Source organism: Eumetopias jubatus, unplaced genomic scaffold (genome assembly GCF_037043125.1).
Source record: "Eumetopias jubatus isolate StellerSeaLion01/CBP00866 unplaced genomic scaffold, mEumJub1_p1.0 scaffold_6, whole genome shotgun sequence".
Taxonomy (NCBI): domain Eukaryota; kingdom Metazoa; phylum Chordata; class Mammalia; order Carnivora; family Otariidae; genus Eumetopias; species Eumetopias jubatus.
The window spans coordinates 36,035,328-36,057,974 of NW_028274812.1; the positions used below are offsets into that span (position 1 = coordinate 36,035,328).

The 22,647-nt window shown below is 36.4% G+C and overlaps 1 protein-coding gene across 2 annotated transcripts in view; it reads left to right on the forward strand.

Annotated features, from left to right (window-relative positions):
- PTPRK (protein tyrosine phosphatase receptor type K) overlaps nt 1-21,738 on the forward strand; it is a 553,262-nt gene extending 531,524 nt beyond the window's left edge. For both annotated transcript variants that reach the window (XM_028117097.2, XM_088023873.1), the window contains exons 19-30: nt 1,542-1,578; nt 2,924-3,021; nt 3,438-3,554; nt 7,122-7,276; nt 9,552-9,687; nt 9,923-10,072; nt 10,960-11,133; nt 14,518-14,649; nt 14,796-14,921; nt 17,509-17,672; nt 18,201-18,336; nt 21,165-21,738. In XM_028117097.2, coding sequence (XP_027972898.1) covers nt 1,542-1,578; nt 2,924-3,021; nt 3,438-3,554; nt 7,122-7,276; nt 9,552-9,687; nt 9,923-10,072; nt 10,960-11,133; nt 14,518-14,649; nt 14,796-14,921; nt 17,509-17,672; nt 18,201-18,336; nt 21,165-21,218 — 1,479 coding nt within the window. In that variant the 3' untranslated portion in view covers nt 21,219-21,738. The remainder of the gene's footprint in view (nt 1-1,541; nt 1,579-2,923; nt 3,022-3,437; nt 3,555-7,121; nt 7,277-9,551; nt 9,688-9,922; nt 10,073-10,959; nt 11,134-14,517; nt 14,650-14,795; nt 14,922-17,508; nt 17,673-18,200; nt 18,337-21,164) is intronic.
- Nucleotides 21,739-22,647: the final 909 nt, after the last annotated feature.

Below are 22,647 nucleotides of genomic sequence, written 5' to 3' on the forward strand. Positions count from 1 at the left end.
GTCACATTTATTAAGTTCATGTTTTATAGTTATTTTGTGAACTGTCATCACTGATATCTTTGGATTAATTAATTTTATTACGTAGTCTCTGAGTATATTGGTAAAAATTCTGATCATGCTTTGATGCTCATTTGATATTTTAAATTTATCAGACATCTCAAAAGAGAAAGCTAAGCTAATGTTCCACTCTTTAGAATAAAAAACTCAACAGTTTTGTGACAAATTTGTACTTGTTCTTACCTATTCAGTTTAACCTTGGTTTTCTGCCAAGACATATACACTGGAGCCTTGTTATACTACTACTTTATGGTTCATATGGTACAACTGTGTTCTAAATGAGACTGTGTTGTTATCCAGTCGTTCTGTTAAGACCCCAGTGTATTTTGGCTGATTACTACACAATTCCATAATGTTCTCTTTCCCGTTAGTTTATTACACTTAAGACTCTTCTGTAATTGGTACATTTTTCATGAAAAACAGGAGATGAAATGCTTATAGAGCTTGGAGAAAATTTGTCCGTGAAAAATTGTACTATTTGGTATAAGAAGAAATAGAAAACTTCCAAATTGGCAGCAGTATGCTGCTCAGACTGTTAAGTTTTAGATTGGAGATCTCAGTTTATGTGCATTTATATGCACATCGAGTTGCCCACACCAAATGTGGACAAATTGTACCACAGGCTTTTGCTAGAGTCCTTTCATAAATACAAAACAAATTTGAAGCTTAACCCTATTATACCATTAACAGTTGTGCTACTCATGATGTACCGGAATTCAAATCAATTGAGAGCAACTAACAACTTATTTCTTATCAGGAATAATTTCTTTGTTGAAACAGTATTAAATGTTTAACCACCTAAAGCTCTTGGCACACTAAAAAGAAAAAAGTGCTAAATTTTTTGTTCAGGATTAGATGTATTTTATTTAAAACTCTTCTTTCCCTATATATGTGTGTACCTGTAATTATGTGTGTGTGAACTAATATTATCAGCACACACAAAATAGTTTCGGCAGATTCCTGAACATATTATAGTACAGGAATATTCTCTAAAATAGCTCAGCAGGACTTTGACTTAATGCACACATGCATTGTCCAGCTCTAACATTGGAATGTTCTGTTATTTTTTTATGGTTCTAATATGTTGTTGTCCATTTGTAATGCAGTGTGTTGTACTTTTGGATGATAAGATGAGAATTAATATTTTTGAACACCATTTGCCAGGAATGAATGACTAAAGATTAACATGAAGGCATAAACATTTTAGTAAAACCAAACAATATCTACAAGGTTATTCCCTAGCAAACAAAACTCAATTATGCAATACATATTCTAATCTGAGCCCTTAAAACATTTAATTTTTGTTTTATGTTTACCTTTCAGATAACCTAGGTTTGAGAAGTGAACTCTGAGTTCACTACTCATTTCTGGACTTTTTACTATAACTTAATCTTAACAGGTGGTTGTCTTCATCTTTTTATGCCTTCATTCATTTATTTCTGATACTGATGTAAAATGATAACCAATTTGTTCTCCTATTTTAGGGCTACCAGAGACCAAGCCACTACATTGCAACTCAAGGTAAAACATGACCTTTTTAAATGTTCTAGAGCAACCAGACTTGCTTTTTCATCCATATGGTGTTGCTCTGGTTTATGGTTTTGTGGTTTGTTTTGGTTTTTTTGTTTTCTTTTTTTTGTTTTTTGCCATTTTAATCTGACTTAACTGAAAAGATCAGGTCATCTGAGACTGCTCTTTATTCGTTTGTATAATACAAGTTGTTTTATCTGTGTAAAACACGGATAAATTAAAGCTCACTTTATTTTTTAATTAAAATAAAAAAGAAGCTGCTTGTTTGTGGTTTGGGTTTTGGTATTCTGATGTCCCAGAGTACACTAGTCAATAGCGCTGGACACAGGAATTACTTCTGGTGAAAGCAAGAGAAGTCTCACCTTGTATAAGTTGCCCTTTTTTTGGTAACAAGGTCTGTGGTCCTGGAATGGAGGATTATCCGGGACTGGTATTGTTACAATGAGATGTTAGACTGTCTTCCAGCAAATTTTTTACGTCAAGACAGACAAAACGAAGGGCTAAAGGGAACTCCGTCAAGTTCATGCTGTGTAGGAAATAAGAAAAAGGCAGAAAAACCTTGTTAGAGTGGCACACTGGGGAATAAGAGCGTCCTAAAACACCTTTAGTTGTCTCTCCATATTGACCACTGGCCATCAGAAGAGAAACCTGCCTATCCATTTATTTCTTAAAAGAGGGAAGTAAATCAGAAGCTCTGTTTGCTGTTCTGACAGAGACCATTTTCTGAGTATTTTCACATATCTTTGGATTAACTGAGTTGAATTGTAAGCTCTTTAAAGTTAAAGATCATCCATGGTGAACAATATTCTAGATTTGTGCTTGTGGCACTGAGTAGAGTATAACCCATTAGATATGTTAGCGGTCTGGAGATGATAATATAAGGCTGGGATGTGTGCCTATATGTAGGGCTGTTTCTTCGTTAACCCCTAAACATGCACTGTTTTATAAACGATGTGGGTATATTTAATTGGTAATACATGCTGTTTGGTTGACAGTGGAATAAGACTTCCTATTTTTAACATATATTTGAAGATCCATCAAATTAACTTAGTGAAAGCTTTAAGTACCCTAGAATCTAGTGTATCTTCTTCTACATGGGAAGTATAGAAGGTAAATTGAAAAAAAAAAAAGTTACATATGCCTATGTTTTTGCTATAGTGTGAATTTAGATACAAACTGAATTTAAGTAATTTCAGTGACATTCTGTGTTAAACATATTATTTTTTGGCTTATTTAGTTTACTTTTATTTGTACCTTATGCATACTTCTTACCACTTATTTCTTCTAACCACAAAATTTCTCTGATAATACAATATTCAAATTAATTTCTTCAAAGGCCCAGTTCATGAAACAGTATATGATTTCTGGAGAATGATCTGGCAAGAACAGTCTGCCTGCATTGTGATGGTTACAAATTTAGTTGAGGTTGGCCGGGTAAGAGAAAACAAGTTTTTTTTTTCCTGTTCACAAAACATGAGTATAAGTTTAGTAGCCAAACATAACACACTTAAAATAGAATCTCATTCAGTTGTTTTAAAAATTCATAGGCATAGCATTTCAATTGAGTGCTCCTCAGTGGACCTTTGACGGCTGAGAAATTATTTGATTTCTTTATTGAGTAATGAAAGAAACTCTGATTTTATACTAGATTCTAATAGCATCATAGGGCTTATGTATTATAATGAGACTACACAAAGTTTTTCTATTTATTGTGTAGTAGATTCTTTTATCTCATATATAGTTTTTCTTTACCTGTATTTTTACTGTAACCTAAAGAGTTAGTACTGGAAATAGATCATCTTGGTTAATGTGTATTCAGGCCCACTTTATATACCCTTTTTGTCATTTAGGTTAAATGCTATAAGTATTGGCCCGATGATACTGAAGTTTATGGTGACTTCAAAGTAACTTGTGTGGAAATGGAGCCACTTGCTGAATATGTAGTTAGGACATTCACCCTGGAAAGAGTAAGTACCCTAAAATTCTCTTTATTTAAAACATGTTTATTGAAACCTTTTTTTCTCCTGAAGTCCCCATCAATATTTGTTTTGATGATGCTATAGAATCTATCCATTCATTCATTCATTCCACAAATATTTATTCAAGAGCATGCCATGTGCCAGGCATGTTTGTGAACCTTGGGATACATGTTAAATACATAAATGATTTCTATTTTGAAACGTGGTCTAGAATCATGTGAAAAATCACAAACTAGAAAATCAGAGAAAATCAAAAGAACAAAAGAAAAATTAAATATAAACCAAAAACCGACAAAAAAGAATAAATGAGATCAAACAGCTAGTTCCTTGAAAAGATCAATGAAAGAACTAAAGCACTGTCAATTCTAAATGAGGGGGACAATCAAAACTATGCAATATTAGAAAACACAAAAAAGATATAACTACAGTTATACTTGCTGTTAGGAAAGCAATAAAAAAAATATTACGTATAAACTTGGAGACAGAGATTTTAGTCTAAATACCCTTATATTTACTAGAGTAAATACTGATTCTCAAAATTTGACCCAAGAAGACTTAGAAACCTGAACAGATGATAGAAGAAAATAGAATCTTAAAATTTACCAATGAAATTTCACTATGGTTTTATAGTTGAGGTTTCTTTAGCTTTTAGAGAACAGTTGATGCCTATGTTAATAAAATTGTTTAGACCTTAGAAGACCATTAAAACCAACTAAATATATTTTAAAAGCTAGCATAACTGTGATAACATAACCAGGTAAAGATGGCACTCTCTCAAGCTCCTCTCTCTCCTCTCTCTCTTTTTTTTTTAATAATTTTATTTATTTATTTGAGAGAGAGTAAGAGAGAGAGAGCACAAGCAGGGTGAGGGGCAGAGGGAGAAGCAGACTCCCCACTGAGCGGAGTTCCAGGATCATGACCTGAGCCGAAGGCAGACACTCAACTGACTGAGCCCCCCAGGGGCCCTGCCTCTCTGTCTTTTTTTAAATCTCTCTCCCTCTTTCTCTCTCTTTCTCTTTCTCTCCCCCCCCCGCCGCCCCCTCCTCTCCTCTCCTCTCTCTCTCTGTGCGCACACACTTTACACACCAATTTCATTCAAGAACATGCTTGAAAAAACTTCAAAATAAAATATTGAAAATTTGAAACCCAGCTGTGAATTAAGAAAACATCACAACATGATCTATAATGATTGTTTTCTAGGAATGCAAAGATATGACACTTGTGGTAGGAAATCTAGCCAAATACTTCATTGCGTCTTCATCAAAGGAGCAAAAACATATGGTTTTATTAATAGATATTGTAATGTACTTATTTTTACTTAAAAGTAAATAATAGAAATTTATAGAAATAATCTATAATAGGAAAATAAGGAGGCTACTTAAACATGATAAAGGTCTTTCAACAGTAACTAATAGCATGCATATTAAGGAGTGAAAACCCTAAAGGTATTGCTATGTAATCAGGAGTGTGATGTGGATAATCAGTCTCACTAGTATTCAAAATTTGGGGAAGTTCTAGTAAATGAAATAAGACAACAAAAGGAATAAATTGCTTAACTGTTAGAAAAGATAAGATTATTTTAACATGAAGTTATCTTATACCAAGAAAACTAGAAATATTTTAAAATGGAACTACTAATCATTGAAGTGGCTAAATCAAGATAAATATTCATAAATGATAGCTTGTCTGTATATTTGCAGGAAACAGTAGTAGACATTACAAAATCTCTTTCAGTCTCTTTAAAAAAATTTTAAAGTATCTAGGAATAAATTCAACAGAGATATAGGTCCTAAGTGACTAAATCTTCAAAAGTGTATTAAAGGACATAAAATATGATGTGAATCAGTAAGTGGAGACATGCACCATGGCCCAGAATGGGAATGTTTTATATTAACACCACTTTCTATAGTTAATGTCTAATACTAATTGGAACATTATTGGGTTTTTATTTTTAATTTGACTTCTTGCTATTTAGAACTAGAAAAGAGTAGTTTGGTTTTTTTGAAAACCACGTATTTGAAAATTACTTAAGAAAATTTAAATAGAAAGAGCAGTAAGGGAATATGCCTTGCCAGATATTAAAAAGAACTTTTTACTGAAGTTTACTAAAAAGAACAAGGCTCTCTTACAGCAAGCACCTCCAGTAAAAGAATTAATATGGAGGAGGGGAGGTAACTATCTGAAATCAGGTCTTGGAACAATTTATGATCTTCCTCACTGGAGTTGACTTGAAAAGTAGTAAAGAAAGGGATTTTTCTATTTGTATGATTCCATGAGAGTGTTTATCATTGTCATTATTATAATTATCTTTTGAGCCCTACTTTGTGTAGGGTATCATGTAGGGACTAGATCTAGAAAGAATAAGACGACCTGATCACTGGCTTTGGTGCTCTTGGTTGGTCTATCTCTATAGGACAGAATCTAAACGTTCTCAATTTGGTTCATTTATTTCCTGACATTTTTCTCCCTGTTCTGAAATCAGAACAAGTGAGATGGAGATACCACAGACAGCTCATAGTGCCCCTGGAATTATATAGATTACTGTGGGGGTTTGGGGGCTACAGATGTGGATTCTTACAAATAAACTCCGTAACACTCTGTGTAAGCTCTAAGTTGTGCTAACACAATCTACAGGCTTCTTCAACCAAAAGGAAAAAGCTTTGAGGTGTGCATTTAAAAGTTCTCTTAAATTAACCCAGTCGGAAAGAGGCATTACAATGATGCTTCCCTTTCATTTTGTACTTTTGTTACTATAAATAATACTCGGTGCTGCATTATTTCTCAGAATTAGGAAAAATCGTTTGGCCAAAGAACAGCTTAGTTGTCTGTATATTTTTATGAAACAATCTAAAGTAGCACTGTGCTGGAAAATCCCCACATGCTGTGCTTCAAAACCATTTTCAACATGGATAAGCAAAGCATTAAAATCTTTTTGAGATGAGAAGCTAGAAAGTTGCTTTTTTATTCACCCCTCGAAAACTCAGTGCCTCAGGTCAATAGGGCAGCATTTTAGTTTTCCCGGTTTTTTTTTTTTTCCTTTTCTCCTAATAATTTTATGTGTTGTCACTCCAAGTAAGGAACAAACTGTCAAGGTAAATAAAAATTTACACAGGGTTATAGAACTGAGCAAGACTTCTAATTGTCTTTCTTTGGCAGGTGTCGGACAAGAAAGGTAAGTTCCTCGACTGTGTCAGGCCAGCACCCTTTTTCAAAAAAAGCCTGATCTTTGATAGATTCTTCATTTTTTATTTTTTTCATTGTCAACCAGATCTAGTGCCTATGACTGGTGTTGAATGGCTTTATTTGGGCTCTTTTTTTTTTTTTTTTAAGATTTTGTTTATTTGACAGAGAGAGACACAGTGAAAGAGGGAACACAAGCAGGGGGAGTGGGAGAGGGAGAAGCAGGCTTCCCACCGAGCAGGGAGCCCGATGTGGGGCTCGATCCCAGGACCCTGGGGTCATGACCTGAGCTGAAGGCAGACGCTTAATGACTGAGCCACCCAGGCGCCACCTATTTGGGCTCTTTTGAAAACACTTGTTTACATGTTTGCACAGAGGGGCTACAATGAGATCCGTGAAGTGAAACAGTTCCATTTCACCGGCTGGCCTGACCACGGTGTACCATACCATGCCACAGGCCTTCTTTCCTTTATCCGGCGAGTGAAGTTCTCCAACCCTCCCAGTGCCGGCCCCATCGTTGTGCATTGCAGGTGAGTGCTGGACCGGACGCTCTGGACTGTATACAGCCAGCTTTTTTAAAGTACGAAGCCGAGGCCTTCAAGCACAAAACTAGTGCATGCTTACAAGGTTCTGGCTTACATGTATTTAAAAAAAAAAAAGTTAGCTCTAAGGAGGATATAAAATAGAAACTTAAAAAATAAATACATTCATCCTAATGTGTGTAGTGTTGTTCACAAATGCGTGTATGGAAACTCTGTCTTTTAGTGGCAACATCTGTGTTTGGGTTTTGTTTTGTTTTGTTTTTTCCTATCTTTTGCAAATCCCATATTGTATGGAATGGGAGGTTAAAATAGAAATTTCTTGCCAATCTAGTAAATTCCCAATAGAAACCCAGCTTTTAAAACTAAATTTGAGACATACAGAGTTACTAAATGGCCTAGATTGCAAGAATTTGTGCTATAGAACAGCTATTTAAGAATTAAAAAAAAAAAAGCCATCCATCAGAGGACCTTAAAAACTACATCAGTGAGATCCAGCAAATATATGCCAGAAAAATGTGAACATTATATCCAGGCTTCCTTCTGATTAGAAACTTCTCTTAAAACAAGCATTCAGAGACACTAAAAGCAAATTACATGGCCTCATTTTGAGATGTGAACAGAAAAATATGCACTGAATCTGAAAAGCTTTTCCTAAATGCTGCACACCATTCTCAAATGCCATCCCCTCCAAGCTAGATAATAGGTTGTACTTAAGCATTTTTTTTTCTGAAAATCCGACCTATTCAGAATTTAAATGACCACATATGGAAGAGGGAAAACAGCACAGAGACTGACATAAAAATAAGGCATCCCATAAGGATCAGATACTGTGTACGCTGAAAAAAAAACTTCAGTTCAGTCCTCCTCAGGAAATCTGACGTACTCCTCAGTTGCTTTCCTGTCTCAAACCCTGGGAACAGTGATTGAGAAGATGGTAGGAAAAAGAAAAAGAAAAAAAAGGAAAGAGAGAGAGATACCCACAATATCTTTTACTTAAATTTCTTAAAGAATAGTATGTTTAAGAGAAGTGACCAAATCTGGACAACAAAGAAATAATGTTAATAGCCAATCTATGCATTTAGAAAATGAGATAAATGGGTTTTCAATTCAGGAGTGTCTTGACTTATCATAGAGGTTGACTTTCCTATGATTTGCTTGCTTCAGAAGTGGTCCAAGATTCTCAGATACTCTCTTGAAACAAGAAGTGTCATTTTTCACTTATACTCAGATATCTGTGAATTTATAAAAAAGAGGAAGCTGACTACCAAGTGAAATCCCCCCCCCCACCAAATCCCAACTATATCTTATTTGCACTGTTGATTTTTATATATAAAATTGAAGAGAGCTGCCTGGGTGGCTCAGTCAGTTAAGGGTCCGACTCTTGATTTTGGCTTAGGTCATGATCTTGGGGTCATGAGATCGAGCCTCACATGGGGCTCCCCGCTCAGCAGGGAGTCTCTGAGATTCTCTCTCTTTGTCTGCCCCTCCCCCCTCACATTCTCTGTCTCTAAAATAAATAAATAAATCTTTTTTAAAAATTGAAGAAACATTCCCAAGAGGTAAAACAATCAGTGGTATGTTAAGATTCAATGACTGAATTAAATACAGTAAGATAGTGGCTATCTTTGTGACCTGTTAAGAATTATATTCTATACCTAACTATTCATTTTCATTTTTCCTTCAGATCACCAAATATTCTTTCTACTATTGGCCTTCTCCTCATTGATAACAACCATTTTCCTCCCCACCGTCACCATTAGCACTTCCTCTGAATTGTGACTCCTCAGATTTCCCAGTAAATGTTTCAGAATTAATTTTCTTTGACTTGGTATTTACAAGAGTCTGTCAGACTAAAACAGTGAGCCAGCATTCTTGCATTTTGCCAGAGGACCCACAAGTATATGAGTAAGAATATTTTTAAGGTTAAATCCTAAAGCACAAATCCACCCCTTGGCCAATTCTGTGAGCTTAAAATCATGTGCATTAGATTTCCGAAGAATGAAGATTTGTATGAGAGCTGTGGAACTTGAACAACATATATACATTATGTGTAAAACACAATTTGATATACAAAGTTTATCATTTTAATTTCAAACTCATGCTCCAGTGTACATTAAATAAGTGTTTTATATAACATACAAATTACATCTTGCAGTTTATTAAATCAATTTGATTCCACCTAGCTGACAGTTGAAAGGATCTTTAATAAGATTGCAAGAACATACATCTTTCAATTCTTTAGATTTGTTTTAATTTTTTTCAGTGCTGGTGCTGGACGAACTGGCTGTTACATTGTGATCGACATCATGCTGGACATGGCTGAAAGAGAGGGTGTTGTCGACATCTACAACTGTGTCAAAGCCTTAAGATCTCGTCGTATCAACATGGTCCAGACAGAGGTATGCTGTCTGGATGCTGATTGATCTCTGATGGCTTCTTTTTTTTTTTTTTTAAGTTCCAACATTATCAAAAACAATGTTTTTCACATAGAATCAATATTACCTCATCAAGTCATATAGGAAAATATTGATATCATTATTAATGTTTCTATATAGAGAAAATTCTTTGTATTCTCTACCTTTGATGACAGAAGATTGTTATTAAAATAGTTTGATTTTTTTTTTCCTTTCTTAGGAACAATACATTTTTATTCATGATGCCATTTTAGAAGCCTGTTTATGTGGAGAAACTGCTATACCTGTCTGTGAATTTAAAGCTGCCTATTTTGATATGATTAGAATAGACTCTCAGACTAACTCTTCACATCTCAAAGATGAATTCCAGGTATTTACTTATTTCTAGAGCTTCTTTTATGAGCAACTTACTACAGTGTGTTCTGGGCATTATTAATTCCTCTCAGGAAGGTCTTTCAGGTCAAACTTATAACTTTTAACCCTATTTTAAGTATAATATAATACCTGTCTCTTTCATTATACATATTATGGAGTCACTATGGTATTAATGAGCTCATATCTGCTGTATCTGGAAGGGCAAATGAGTTCAGACTCAGGGAAGAGTATGGGGAAAGGTATCATAAAAGTCAAACTTGGTGGTGATTTGTGTGTATTTATAACCTTTTTTTATGCAGACTTATGGATTTTAACCTTCTGTGTCACTCACAAGGTGAGATCAAGCGCATTAATAATAATAGCTGAAGTTTGTACTAAACATTGTCTCTAAATAACCCCAAATGTTTTCACTGCCCTTAAAACATCCCTGAAGGTGTGTGAATGTGAAGTCAAGAGGGGCTCCGGACACCTAATACTTTGATCCTTTGTGCAGTGCTCTTTCTAGCTTCTTCTACCCTGTTTTCAAATATGGCATGCCAAAATGTTACTACAGATGAATGTTTCCAACTTTGATGATGGGTCATCGTTATGGGCCCCTCTAATTCTGTTTTCTTTGGTTAGGCAGTGCCTTTTGCAGGTAGCGACGGTTTTTGGCTTCCCTTTTCCTTTTAGGAAACACAGTGAACAATGTGTACATTGTTTCTTTGTCACTTCTCAGGCTTCAGTAGCTTTAACTAAGTCTATCAGCCTGTCATCACGGCAAATGCCATCGCCTTGTACAAATCCTTCCCTTTGTACTTGGCCTCCCAGATACTTGATGGATCTGCTCTGTGCTATTAAATGGGTCACTTGCTTTTAACCTAGGTTCCCTTTTCTTTTTAGACTTTGAATTCAGTCACCCCTCGACTACAAGCTGAAGACTGCAGTATAGCGTGCCTGCCAAGGAATCATGACAAGAATCGTTTTATGGACATGCTGCCGCCTGACAGATGTCTGCCTTTTTTAATTACAATTGATGGGGAGAGTAGTAACTACATCAATGCTGCGCTCATGGACGTAAGAGACTGCGTCTTTGTTAGCAAGAGGTGTCATGAAAAGCTACATGATGGGGATGAACACTGGCTGGTTTTCTTTTCAAGAAAATTAACAGGGCCTAGAAAGGAAAATTGGAAATTTTTTTGAGAATGATTTTGAATTTCCCCTGCAGGAATTCTTAGGAGCTCTAAGTTTTAGGCCCCATTGTAAGTTTGGAGCTTGGTTGTCAATTATTATATTCTGTACAGGAAATACCTGCAGGTCATATTTTCCATCATAATTATTTTCAGAAAAGAAAATCAGGCTTATGGGGCGCCCGGGTGGCTCAGTTGGTTGGGCAACTGCCTTTGGCTCAGGTCACGATCCTGGAGTTCCGGGATCGAGTCCCGCATCAGGCTCCCTGCTCAGCAGGGAGTCTGCTCCTCCCTCTGACCCTCCCCCCTCTCATGCTCTCTCTATCTCATTCTCTCTCTCAAATAAATAGATAAAATCTTTAAAAAAAGAAAAAGAAAATCATGCTTATGTATATTAGGTGAGGAATGAATCTTTAAAGCCACATAATGCCTTATCTTACGGAAGTTGTGTTAATTTGGGAAATCTTTATCTCTGACATTTAATGTTCCAGTAATTTATGCCTAGCTTGTTTTATCGGCCAATAATTATTAGAGACCCTTTATAAATAACTAGGAGAAGGCACCGAGGATACATGTTAATACATCCATCGTTAATGAAAAAACTGTCTTGCCCCACTCCAACCATCACAAAGTGTAAGTGGTAAAGCATATCCTCAGCAGGTTAGCATCCCATAGACAGAATAACAGGGAGAGAGAGTTTTAAGTCAGTCCTTGGCTACCTTGCTAGGTTACCTTGGAAAGGAGCAAGAAGGCTCTCCAGGTTCAGAATCCTTTTAAACAGCTCATCATCTTCATTTGTAAACATTTCTAGGTTTTGCCTTTTCATCTATAGAACCATAGCCAGGAGAAATTAGAAGTCAGAGTCCATCCCTGTGTGACTAATAATGAAGCTTTCTGCATTGTTGCTCCTATTGTGTTTTTGAAAATTAGCTTCTGATAGTAGAGACTTAGAAAGCCTACTTTCTACTTCTAAGACTAGTCTTTTAGCCAGTTACTTTGCTCTTTTTATGTTGCAGAGCAGAATAGTCTAAAGACAAGCTCAAGTGAAAAGTTCCCATTCTTGGGTGCCTGGGTGGCTCAGTTGGTTAAGCGACTGCCTTTGGCTCAGGTCATGATCCTGGAGTCCCGGGATCGAGTCCCGCATCAGGCTCCCTGCTCAGCAGGGAGTCTGCTTCTCCCTCTGACCCTCCCCCTTCTCATATGCTCTCTCTCTCTCTCTCTCATTCTCTGTCATAAATAAATAAAATCTAAAAAAAAAAAAAAGAAAGAAAGAAAAATTCCCATTCTTGCTATGACCAGAATCTTGCCTTTTCATTAATCACATCCACTGAAATCACACCGGATCCTCATTGTTATCTTTTTCTTCCCATTTTAATTGTCTGGAAAGACAAATATACTAAATACAGAGAAAACACACAAGACCTTTTTGTTTCTGAGTCTAGATTTGGAATTTTAAAAGGCTGTGTGGAAAAGGGAAGGAGAAAATACTGTTAGGAAAGAGATTGATGAGGCGTAGGTCTGAGGCATTTTTTGTCTTTGGCATCGATCGCTGTCAAATTTTTCTTCACATCCAGGTTGTTTTCTAGTCAGTAGGAAGACTGAACCTTGTTCTCTACCTGTTTCTACTCTCTGCTTAATTCCCTATGATTCAACATAGATACATTTCATAATTGAGACCGTCGGGTGGATTCAGTAGTGGTAGTTGGGGCCTCAGAAAAGTTAGGTTTGGTTTGTCTTATAAGAACAGAGCTCACTGGTCAGCACTCCCCACTCCCTCTACCCTCTAGCAACATGCTCAGTGTTCTGTATCCTTGTGCCATGATTGTGAAGCATTAGGAGGTAAGGCCAAGGATTCTGTGATTTCAAAGCCTCAGATGTGCTCTTGTCCTTACAGAGGAAAGATCTAGGAAAGCACCTGTGTCCCTCACATCATGTTATCCATCTCCCCTCCCCTGTGACTCAAAAACTGAGTAAATAGCTTGCCTTCCCATGGAACAGACATGTGATTGGAAGGAAAGTTATTCTTCTGACCCTTTTTCATGAGCCTTCATATTTTCTTAGGAGACACTCACCTCAGAGGCAGGTGTAACTCTGTGAGGCTTGAGGTCATTTAGAAGCAGCCATTTGAACTGTCAGCACTCAGATTTATCCCACGGTCTTCCTTGGAGCTGAATGCCATGGTTAGCAGCATTTCCCAAATGGCGATAAGATCAATATTCAAGAATCCGTTTCTACACTGATGTTAAGACCCTTGAAAAACTAGAAGAGTTAAATGGTACAAATGAGTTAGGGGATCACTGACAATTTTTATCAGCATGAAGGAAATCTATCTCAGGCAACTGTCTAGTCATTTTTTTACAAACTATTTAATACATAGAAATATAGATCATTAGTCTGCAGAATGACAGCTTGCCCAGGTCACATGAGCATACCCTCTCCTTCTGGATAGAGATAATGTGTCACGTCCCAGTCAGGGAGCACTTGGTAAAAAAAGGAGCCATTCCCTTATAGGTGGAGCCAAGAAGTGCATTTCACTTTAAGAAAAATCTTAAGTGATTGAAACTATCATTCTGACCATGAATATACATTAGAAATGCCCAGGAAACTGGGATGGGCCTGCAGGATGAACAGAATGTACTGATAATATCCATATAATGTAAAAGCACACAAGTTTGAGGCATATATGGTTTTTCTTACTTGAAATGGAAGAGAACCCAGCAGTTTTATATATAGATATAAACCAGATTTATATCTATATATAAATATATATATACAAAATATACAATATTGAAGTATATATGTATATGTTGATAGATGTTGATAAATGATAGAAGATAGATAGATGATAGATAGATAGAGACACAGATATACGTACATACACACCAGGGAATTGTGTGCCTTCAGCCTCTCAGATTGATTACCTTTGAAACACTGAAAGAGCCCACAGGTACCTCATGGAGGATCTTAACCTTAAGAAGTTCTTTAGTTTCTTCTTTTGTTTTTGTCCTCTATTTACTTCTCTCAGCAAGGTAAAACTTGAATTGCTGTTGAGACTTTGAAGTTCTGCCATCAGATTGACAAAGTAGTGGCTCCAGTACATCTCAGTGGCCCACATCTCTTATTCTGTGGCTTAGGCAGTGTCCGGCTCCCTCTCCACGTGGGGCTGTTAACACCTTACCTGGTCCTACCTTGAGATGAGTTGAATTGGCTTGTACGACTGATCATTCATTTTAAGTTCTCATGTTTTCCCATCTACCTTGTTTCTTCACAGAGTTACCGGCAACCAGCTGCTTTCATTGTCACACAGTACCCGTTGCCGAACACGGTGAAAGACTTCTGGAGATTAGTGTATGATTATGGCTGTACCTCCATCGTGATGTTGAATGAAGTCGACTTGTCCCAGGTTAATGGCTGGGAGTTGCTTCTGTGTACTCATACGCAACTTAATGAAGTAGTAATAAGATGTTAAAATCCGCTTCATACTACCCTCATTGGAGAAAAATAATGCTCATTTTGGTTTTTTTTTCCCCCAAAATATTCATCATCTAGGGGTGTCCTCAGTACTGGCCAGAGGAAGGGATGTTGCGATATGGCCCTATCCAAGTGGAGTGTATATCTTGTTCAATGGACTGTGATGTGATAAACCGGATTTTTAGGATATGCAATCTAACAAGAGTAAGTCATTAATATTTTACGTGAGCTGATCCAGAGCAACTGAACATAACCATGTTGGGGTATAATTCCAATCAGACAACAGGAAGAGTGGAGTTAATAGGTGTTAGATAATCAGTCCCAAAGCTAGTAATCATCTTATACCTTAGTATTAGAAGAAAAATGCATTCCCAAAAACAGGAAAGCAGAAATGCAGGAACCTGGCTGTCCTGGTCAGTTACTTAATGTATTACATCAGAAACCAAATTCACATGCACTGACTCAACTGCGTCTGATGGTCTGAGCCTGGTCTCTGTGCATATGTGGACTTTCATCAAGGTCAACTACATGTTTTATTAGTATTGATATCCAGCCCAGAAGAGGCATATAATTAAAAAATAAGTATTTAATAATAATGATGATAACTAAAAAGCTTTACCTCAGGAGGAAGGGATTTGTCGGATCAGCCATTATAGAAAGATTCCATGTCACTGTTACCTATAAGGGAGAACCCCACACATGAGGGGAAAAGGTAAATCACAGCCATCATTGATTCTCCTCCACCTGTAATTTCATCTTGCTGAATGTCCCAGGATCTGGCTCTGCCCAGAATTGTGAACCAGCACTGGTACCACTTTTCCCAGGAGCAAAGGAGCAGCTGTGTTTCTCAGAAATCTTTCTTTCCTTGAGCCTTCATATATTTTACACTAAATGGTAATATTAAGTCTGGAGTCTGTCCTCCAAAAAAGCAAAAAAAAAAAGAAGAGGTGCTAATAAAAACTGTTTAGATTGTGTAGCCAAATAGCAAACAGAATTTGAGAAGAAATCATTAGTAGCTTCCATGGAATTACTCTCTTTTTAGAGAGGATTTTTTTAGTGCACCAGCTTTATGAATGTGTATAATTTTAAGTGTGTGATTCAGATTGTCATGTTTCAGTGTTTTCATATCAAAATGGCTATATGTGTTTCTGGTTAATAAGTCTATATGTATAACTATAAGCAGAGGATATAGTCATAGCCAATTCTGTCGCTCATTTCAGTGGAGAAAAAAAGGATAACTTCAAATCATGTCATAATATCCATGCATATCTTAGATGTTAATTTAAATGGAATCTCATTATGTCTGCACATCTGTTCCATTATGGTTCTAGTTATATTTTAGCTGAGAAACCATAGCACTAAACTCAGAAAGTAAGACTTGTCTTTTTATTGAGCTGTTTATATGAAAAATATTCTAAGGATGGGAACTGAAATCTGTGTTTTTTCATCGGTGTATTTGTTTATTTATCTTCCCCTATGTTTGGTGTTCTGGTTCTTATTAGTGCATGATTTTTTTTCTATTCCCAATCTTATTTAATATCATGCACTTCATGAGATATTTAATATGCACCAATGAGAAGTTGGGTGTTATACTAGTAGGTCCTTGTGATGCGTGAGCCCTTTCCAGGTGGAAATTCAAATCTAATGGCTATGATACAGCTTATCATGTATTGCAAATACTTTTAACATTTTCTTATGAGGCCTTAATGTTCTGGTTCATTCATTCAACAGTACTATTCTTTGGACAGTATTCTGCTAGGTTCTAGCAACACCGAGTTTAGGGGAGAAAGAGAGAGATTTCTTCATCCTTAAAGAATTTGTATTTTATCAGGGAAGATAAGCACTGAACAAGTCATTGTATAATCATTTATTTACAAATATGAGAAATTTTAGAGAAAAAGGACGAAATCCAGAGTGTTTGGGTGATCTAACATAGCTGGGTGACTAGAGAAGACTTCACTGGGGTAATGATCTTTGAGGCACAATTTGAAGAATCGGTAGGAGCTATTTGGGGGTGGGAGAACCAACTCTTCTGGTGTTCACAGGACAGAGAGGTTTTCCAGGACACACGAGTTTCAGTTCAAAGACCAGAAGAGTCCCAGGCAAACCCAAGAAAAATTGATCACAATGTTTTGGGATTGAGAGGCACAAACAAGGAGATCTCTGAGGCCAAATGGAGAGTTTGTGCAAAGTTCCCCAGGCAAGAAATGACTTGATAAATGGACTAATAGAAGGCCAGTGTGTAATAATGCGTTATAGTAAAGGGAAGGTTGGGGAAGGAAGTGGAGCCATATCATGTAGAAATTTTTTAAGCCACTGCAGCAATTTGGATTTTATGTAAGATCATTTGGAAGCCATTAAAGCAGGGGAATGACAAGATCATATTTGCATTTCAAAATAATCATGATGCTGCCGTAAGAATGGCTTGGAAGGAGATCAAAGTTTATTCAAGGAGACCAACTAGGAAGCAATTATCATAATTGGTGATTGGGCCAATGCAATGATGTCAGCCATGATAAAGAGGAGAAGACTTTGAAAGTTATTTAAGGTGTGTGCTTGATTATTGGATATGGTGTGTGAGGGAGAAGCTTATATAAAGGTAATTCTCATGTTTCTTGCTTCTGTAACTTAGAATGTTTCTGTACTAGTATGTACATATTTTGGACTTACCAGCTAGATTCAATCCACTATAAATGGCATTTATGTCATGGTGTAAACATGTATGCATCTTCACTTTTTATTAAAATTCTAGTCCCAACTTATTTACAGAAAAATGCTTTTCCCTCTACAGCCACAAGAAGGTTATCTGATGGTACAGCAGTTCCAGTATCTAGGGTGGGCCTCTCACCGAGAAGTGCCAGGCTCCAAACGGTCATTTTTGAAACTGATACTGCAGGTGGAAAAATGGCAGGAGGAATGTGAGGAAGGGGAGGGCCGAACCATCATCCACTGCTTGTGAGTATGGCGCCTTGGCTGGGCCACATGGTGGCTCTGGTGCTCACTTCCTCACCAGCCTTCCTATTTTCCACGTTTCCACTCAGCTCACATCTTATGGATCTCCACAGATAGCATTTCCAAATAGTCTTCCTGTCTCGTGATTCTCTAATTAACTACCAATTTTCATTTTCATATTTTTTTAAACATCCATTATTATATAGTTATCATATGATTTAAAGTCTTTCAAACACTACTCAGAACCACTTTTCTGATGTACACAGCCTACAAATGTACCAAAATTTCAAGGGATCGAAGTTGCAGCAGCCCATTCCTTCAGCATGTTCCTAAGCATAAGCTACAGAGCTAACATCATCTTCACGTGTCCCTGTGCTCCATCTACACATACATGTGTACAAATGGAGCAAAATTAATACAAAATGGAAAAAAAATGAAGATCATGTTTTCATTTTCTCAACCTACAAGATTGTGTGACCTCTGGTGACTAAAAGCTGCTATCTAAAATGCCTTGGCTTTCTTTGCTTCCAGAAATGGTGGTGGGCGAAGTGGTATGTTCTGTGCTATAGGCATTGTTGTTGAAATGGTGAAGCGGCAAAATGTGGTGGATGTATTCCATGCAGTCAAGACCCTGAGGAACAGCAAGCCCAACATGGTGGAAGCTCCGGTGAGTCACAGAGTCTCAGACACAGAAGGGAGCAGAGACATTAGATAATCATAACCTACTCATTGGGTTGACTTCATACACCCAAGGGAATAGGATGTGTAAGTGAGTCTTTGTGGGGACTTTCCTGCCTAACTGATGAACTGCTGAGTATCTCTCTCTACCCACAGCAACTTAATCACATATTACAGAAACTGTTTGCGATGAAAACTATTTTCTCTTGATTTGGGAAATGTATGGGATTGTGGGGTTTTTTCCTGTGATAAGCCATACATACTAGCTGTAATAAACTTTAGTAAATAGTTCTTATAATAAGAATAAATTCCACTCTCTAGTCCTTATTCTTGTCTATTTTTCATTTCTTAAAGCATCTAGGTTAACTGGTAAAGCATTCATCCAACAGATATATTCCTAAGTTGTATCAGCACTTTGGACACCTAATGTCTGCCCTTAACCGTCAAATGAAGTTTATTTTAGTCATTACCTATAATTCTTCTTCATTTCTGGTCAAATTATAAATTTTAAACTGGCCTCATTGACAGTTTTCAACTTTTACCAGTTAGAGTGAGTGGTTCAGATGATGCCACCTGAATTTTCCAGGGCTCGTAAAATCAGAACATAGCTCACAAAATAAGAGACGATAGGAATGGGTATGTGGGAGCTCATCTGGGTGGAGCTGTATGAACAGTAAGAAAGAAAAGTTAAACTCCTCGAGCACATTTTACTTCTAAAGAGAGATGTGTGTGGGTTACACATATGTGCAAGGTGGGATAAGGTCAGGAGCAGCTGTGTAGTTTATGTTCACACAAAGGTAAACCAGAAAAACCAAGGCAAAATTGTTGCTTGCCCTACATTTATCAAGATGATCAGATAACTAAAATGAGCAATTCAATAAACCTTTAAAGTATTCTCACCACTTCCTGCTCATGGATTGTTCACACAAAAAGTGCATTGCTTCCTGAGACAAAAATCTGAAGAGTTACATTTATACCGTTTCACTTTTACAAGTGATAACAGACGTTTTCCCCTTCTACAAGCCCCCTCAAACCGACCCTCCTCCAGCTCATCCTTTGGATTATTGCTGTTGTCTGGACAAGATGATGTTGGTGCTGAATGGAGTATTGTGGCAATGGAGGTAGAGAAAGGGGGGTGGATTTGAAGGATTTTTGAGGTAGAACTCTCAAGTCTTCTTACAGAATGTAGTGGTTATGTCTTTTGACTCTTTGCTGTCTGAAGGTTTCTTAATGTAAACTCCACCTCTGTGTCTCAGATCACATCTTCTTAAATTCATCAGTGGGGTCACTTCTGGTGTCAGAATTCAAATTTTACCTCCACATTTAACTCTGATTTCCTACAATAACTAAGGGGGGAAAATCTCTGGTTAAACTCAGCCATTCTAGAACCTTCCAAAAAGTTCCTATGTACGTTTACATTCATGTCCCATTAATCCTGATTGAACACCTACCCTCTGATTTGTGTTTAATCAGTGTTAATGATGAGTTCAGTGTGCTGTTGAATTGAACTGACAAGTTTGGTAAGAAAATTAAGAGTGTAAACAAAATTGCTAGTGACAGATTAAAGAGACATAACTGTTTTCAGGCACTTTTTGGCCCTTCAGATGCACTTGCCACAGTGGTAGGCTAATTTAAATCACACCTACTTGATAATTAAGGGTAGGATGGATAAAGGTCTCTTGGGGGAAGTTTTTATTACCCTAGTTTATTGCTGGAGACACCTGAAAGTTCTCTTCAGAAATAATATGCATTTTAGACTGTTCTCCATTCCAGCCTGAATTTTACCCACTTGGACTGAGTTGAGAAATTTTTAATGACATGTTATAAGTCATAACTTGTAATACAGTCTGATTTTTTTAAATTCTTGATAATGGAGCAGTACATAGATGGACTTAGAGGAAGGGCAGTTTTAACTCAAACTTTGTCAACCACGTTGTCTTAAATATACAAAGAGAGCAGAAACAAATTTTCACATATAATAAGCTCAAAAGAACCTAAGAACCACTAAGCATTTTTGAAAAATTTACTTAAATACTCTGATGAATGAAAAGCTGTATCAAAAATTAAAAACTTAGAATTTGTAAATGGCAGTTTAAAATGACTGGTTTTTTTGTTTTGTTTTATTTTTGGTCCTGCTAAGGAAAAATATCTGAAGTTTGGAGAAGAATATTTGCATATTTCACTGTAGCATTTATTTATATTAAAGAAAAAATAAAAACAACCTAAAAGTCAAATCTGTATGTTAGACTTCTATGTAGTGTGAAAAGAAATGTTAAATAACATAAGAAAAAGATACATAACAGTGTTAAAGGAAAATAAAATATAAACTTATATTCTCAGATCTATGTATATAATTATATTTATTCTAAAGTAATTATTTCAACCATGCCTTTAAAAAGACTAGAACAAAACTCAGGCAGTATTTTACCAATAATTGTTTCTAGTAGTAGAATTATGGAACACTTTTTCTGATTCCTTGTATTTTTCTATACTGGGCAGTTTTTCTGTAATGATCAGGTTTTACTATTACAATTGGATAAAAAGAAATACTGGAGATTTTCAAAAACTGAGTAGAAAATATGAGGCAAAGATAATATATCTTTTTACATCAAGTCCCTTTTCCTTAAACAGCAATCATTAGACTCAGACATAAAATATGTATGCCCAGAAGTTAAACTTTCCTACATAGTAGGAAAACCAATGGGTAATTCTTGAATAATTTTAAGCGGTGGCTGGGTGTTCGATTGGGAGTGGTGGTTCACCATTAGTCTCCTTTTTCTTAACTTTTCTCAACTCTTATGTTTTCGCCTCTTTCAGGAGCAGTACCGTTTCTGCTATGATGTTGCTTTGGAGTACCTGGAATCTTCTTAGTTGGCTGAGATCTCGGAGTATGTCCACGCAGAAGCCCGTTCATCTCTTGAGCCAGCAGCTGTTGTACCTGTTACACCTCTGCAGAAAGATTTTAATGTGGGGGGTGGGAGGCTTTTACATTCGAGAAGTAAAAGTATTTTTCTTACGAAGTTGTGTATCTTAATAAAAAGGACTCAATTAGTTTCTATTACTGTACGAAAGCATCAACATTTCGTGCCACATAAATTATATTTAATAAGAACAGATTCAAATGAGAACTTATTAGTGTTTGTACAGTGAATATGCAGCTTTTTCTCGCCTGGTTCTGGTAGAACAACCACCACACGTTGCATGAATTAACAAATTTCTATGTGGCATTTTTCTCCCTTTTTTTTAGATAAAAGATGTTAACTCTTTAAGAAGGAAGTAAGAAAAGCTGTGCAAATTCATAGTAAAGTTCATTTTTTATATGTTTCCAGTGTAGCAGATCTCTATAAATATATAAATATATATAACTGGCTTATTTTCTTTTGATGTGCAATGGTAGCTGGATCATTTAAAGTTCTTTTTAGAAAAAAAAAAAAAACATAAGCCAAAGACTCAAGTGTAAATATGTCTATATGGAGAAAGCACATTATATTTATTGGTTACTTACATTCCTTTTTTGATGGCTAAAATACTACCACCACACAATCATTTCTTTTCTGAAGAAAGCTTTTTCTTTCACTAAAATCAATTGTAAACGATTTTTGTAGATTATTTTTTGTATGTTTTAGTGTAAGTAGAGGATAAACTTTTTATTCATAAACCAGGAAGCGATGTTCTTTATAGTGATTCTCTTGTGTACATGCTTGTGAATTAAATTTATGTAAAACACCTTGGCAATTGGGTCTTTTAATATAGGACCAAATTAAAACATTTTGCTGAAGATGTGTAATTTTTCACAATTTCATTAGGTAAATAATGGTTTGGTGATCATACATGAGAATTGCAAACATTCAAGGGCCTTGCTGATGACTTGCGCAATGCTGAACATCCCTTTAAGCATCGTTTAAATTTTAAAGGAATTGATTTTGTTAGCCTATGAGCAAGCACTGGTCAAGAAAACAAAATGGCAACGTTTATGCTTTCAGAGTCAAATTTTAGCAAACTGTAAACCATCAAGATGATAGAGTGTTTCTTTTGATACTTACATGCACAAGCTTTGGGTTCTGACCATAGGAAGTGTGAACAAATCGATGCCAGATTCCTGTTTGTGCATTGTCATGGGATTTGCAAGTGAACCTTTCTAAATGTGGTCTTGTTCATATGCTCCATGTAGCTGTAACTTCACTTCGTCAGCTTGCAGTTTGTTATTGACTAAAGCATTCCAGTATACTCCCCCTAGATTGCCAGTACATGACATGGTGCTTAGAAAGATTTAACTAAAGTAAGAGTGAAATAAAGTTTT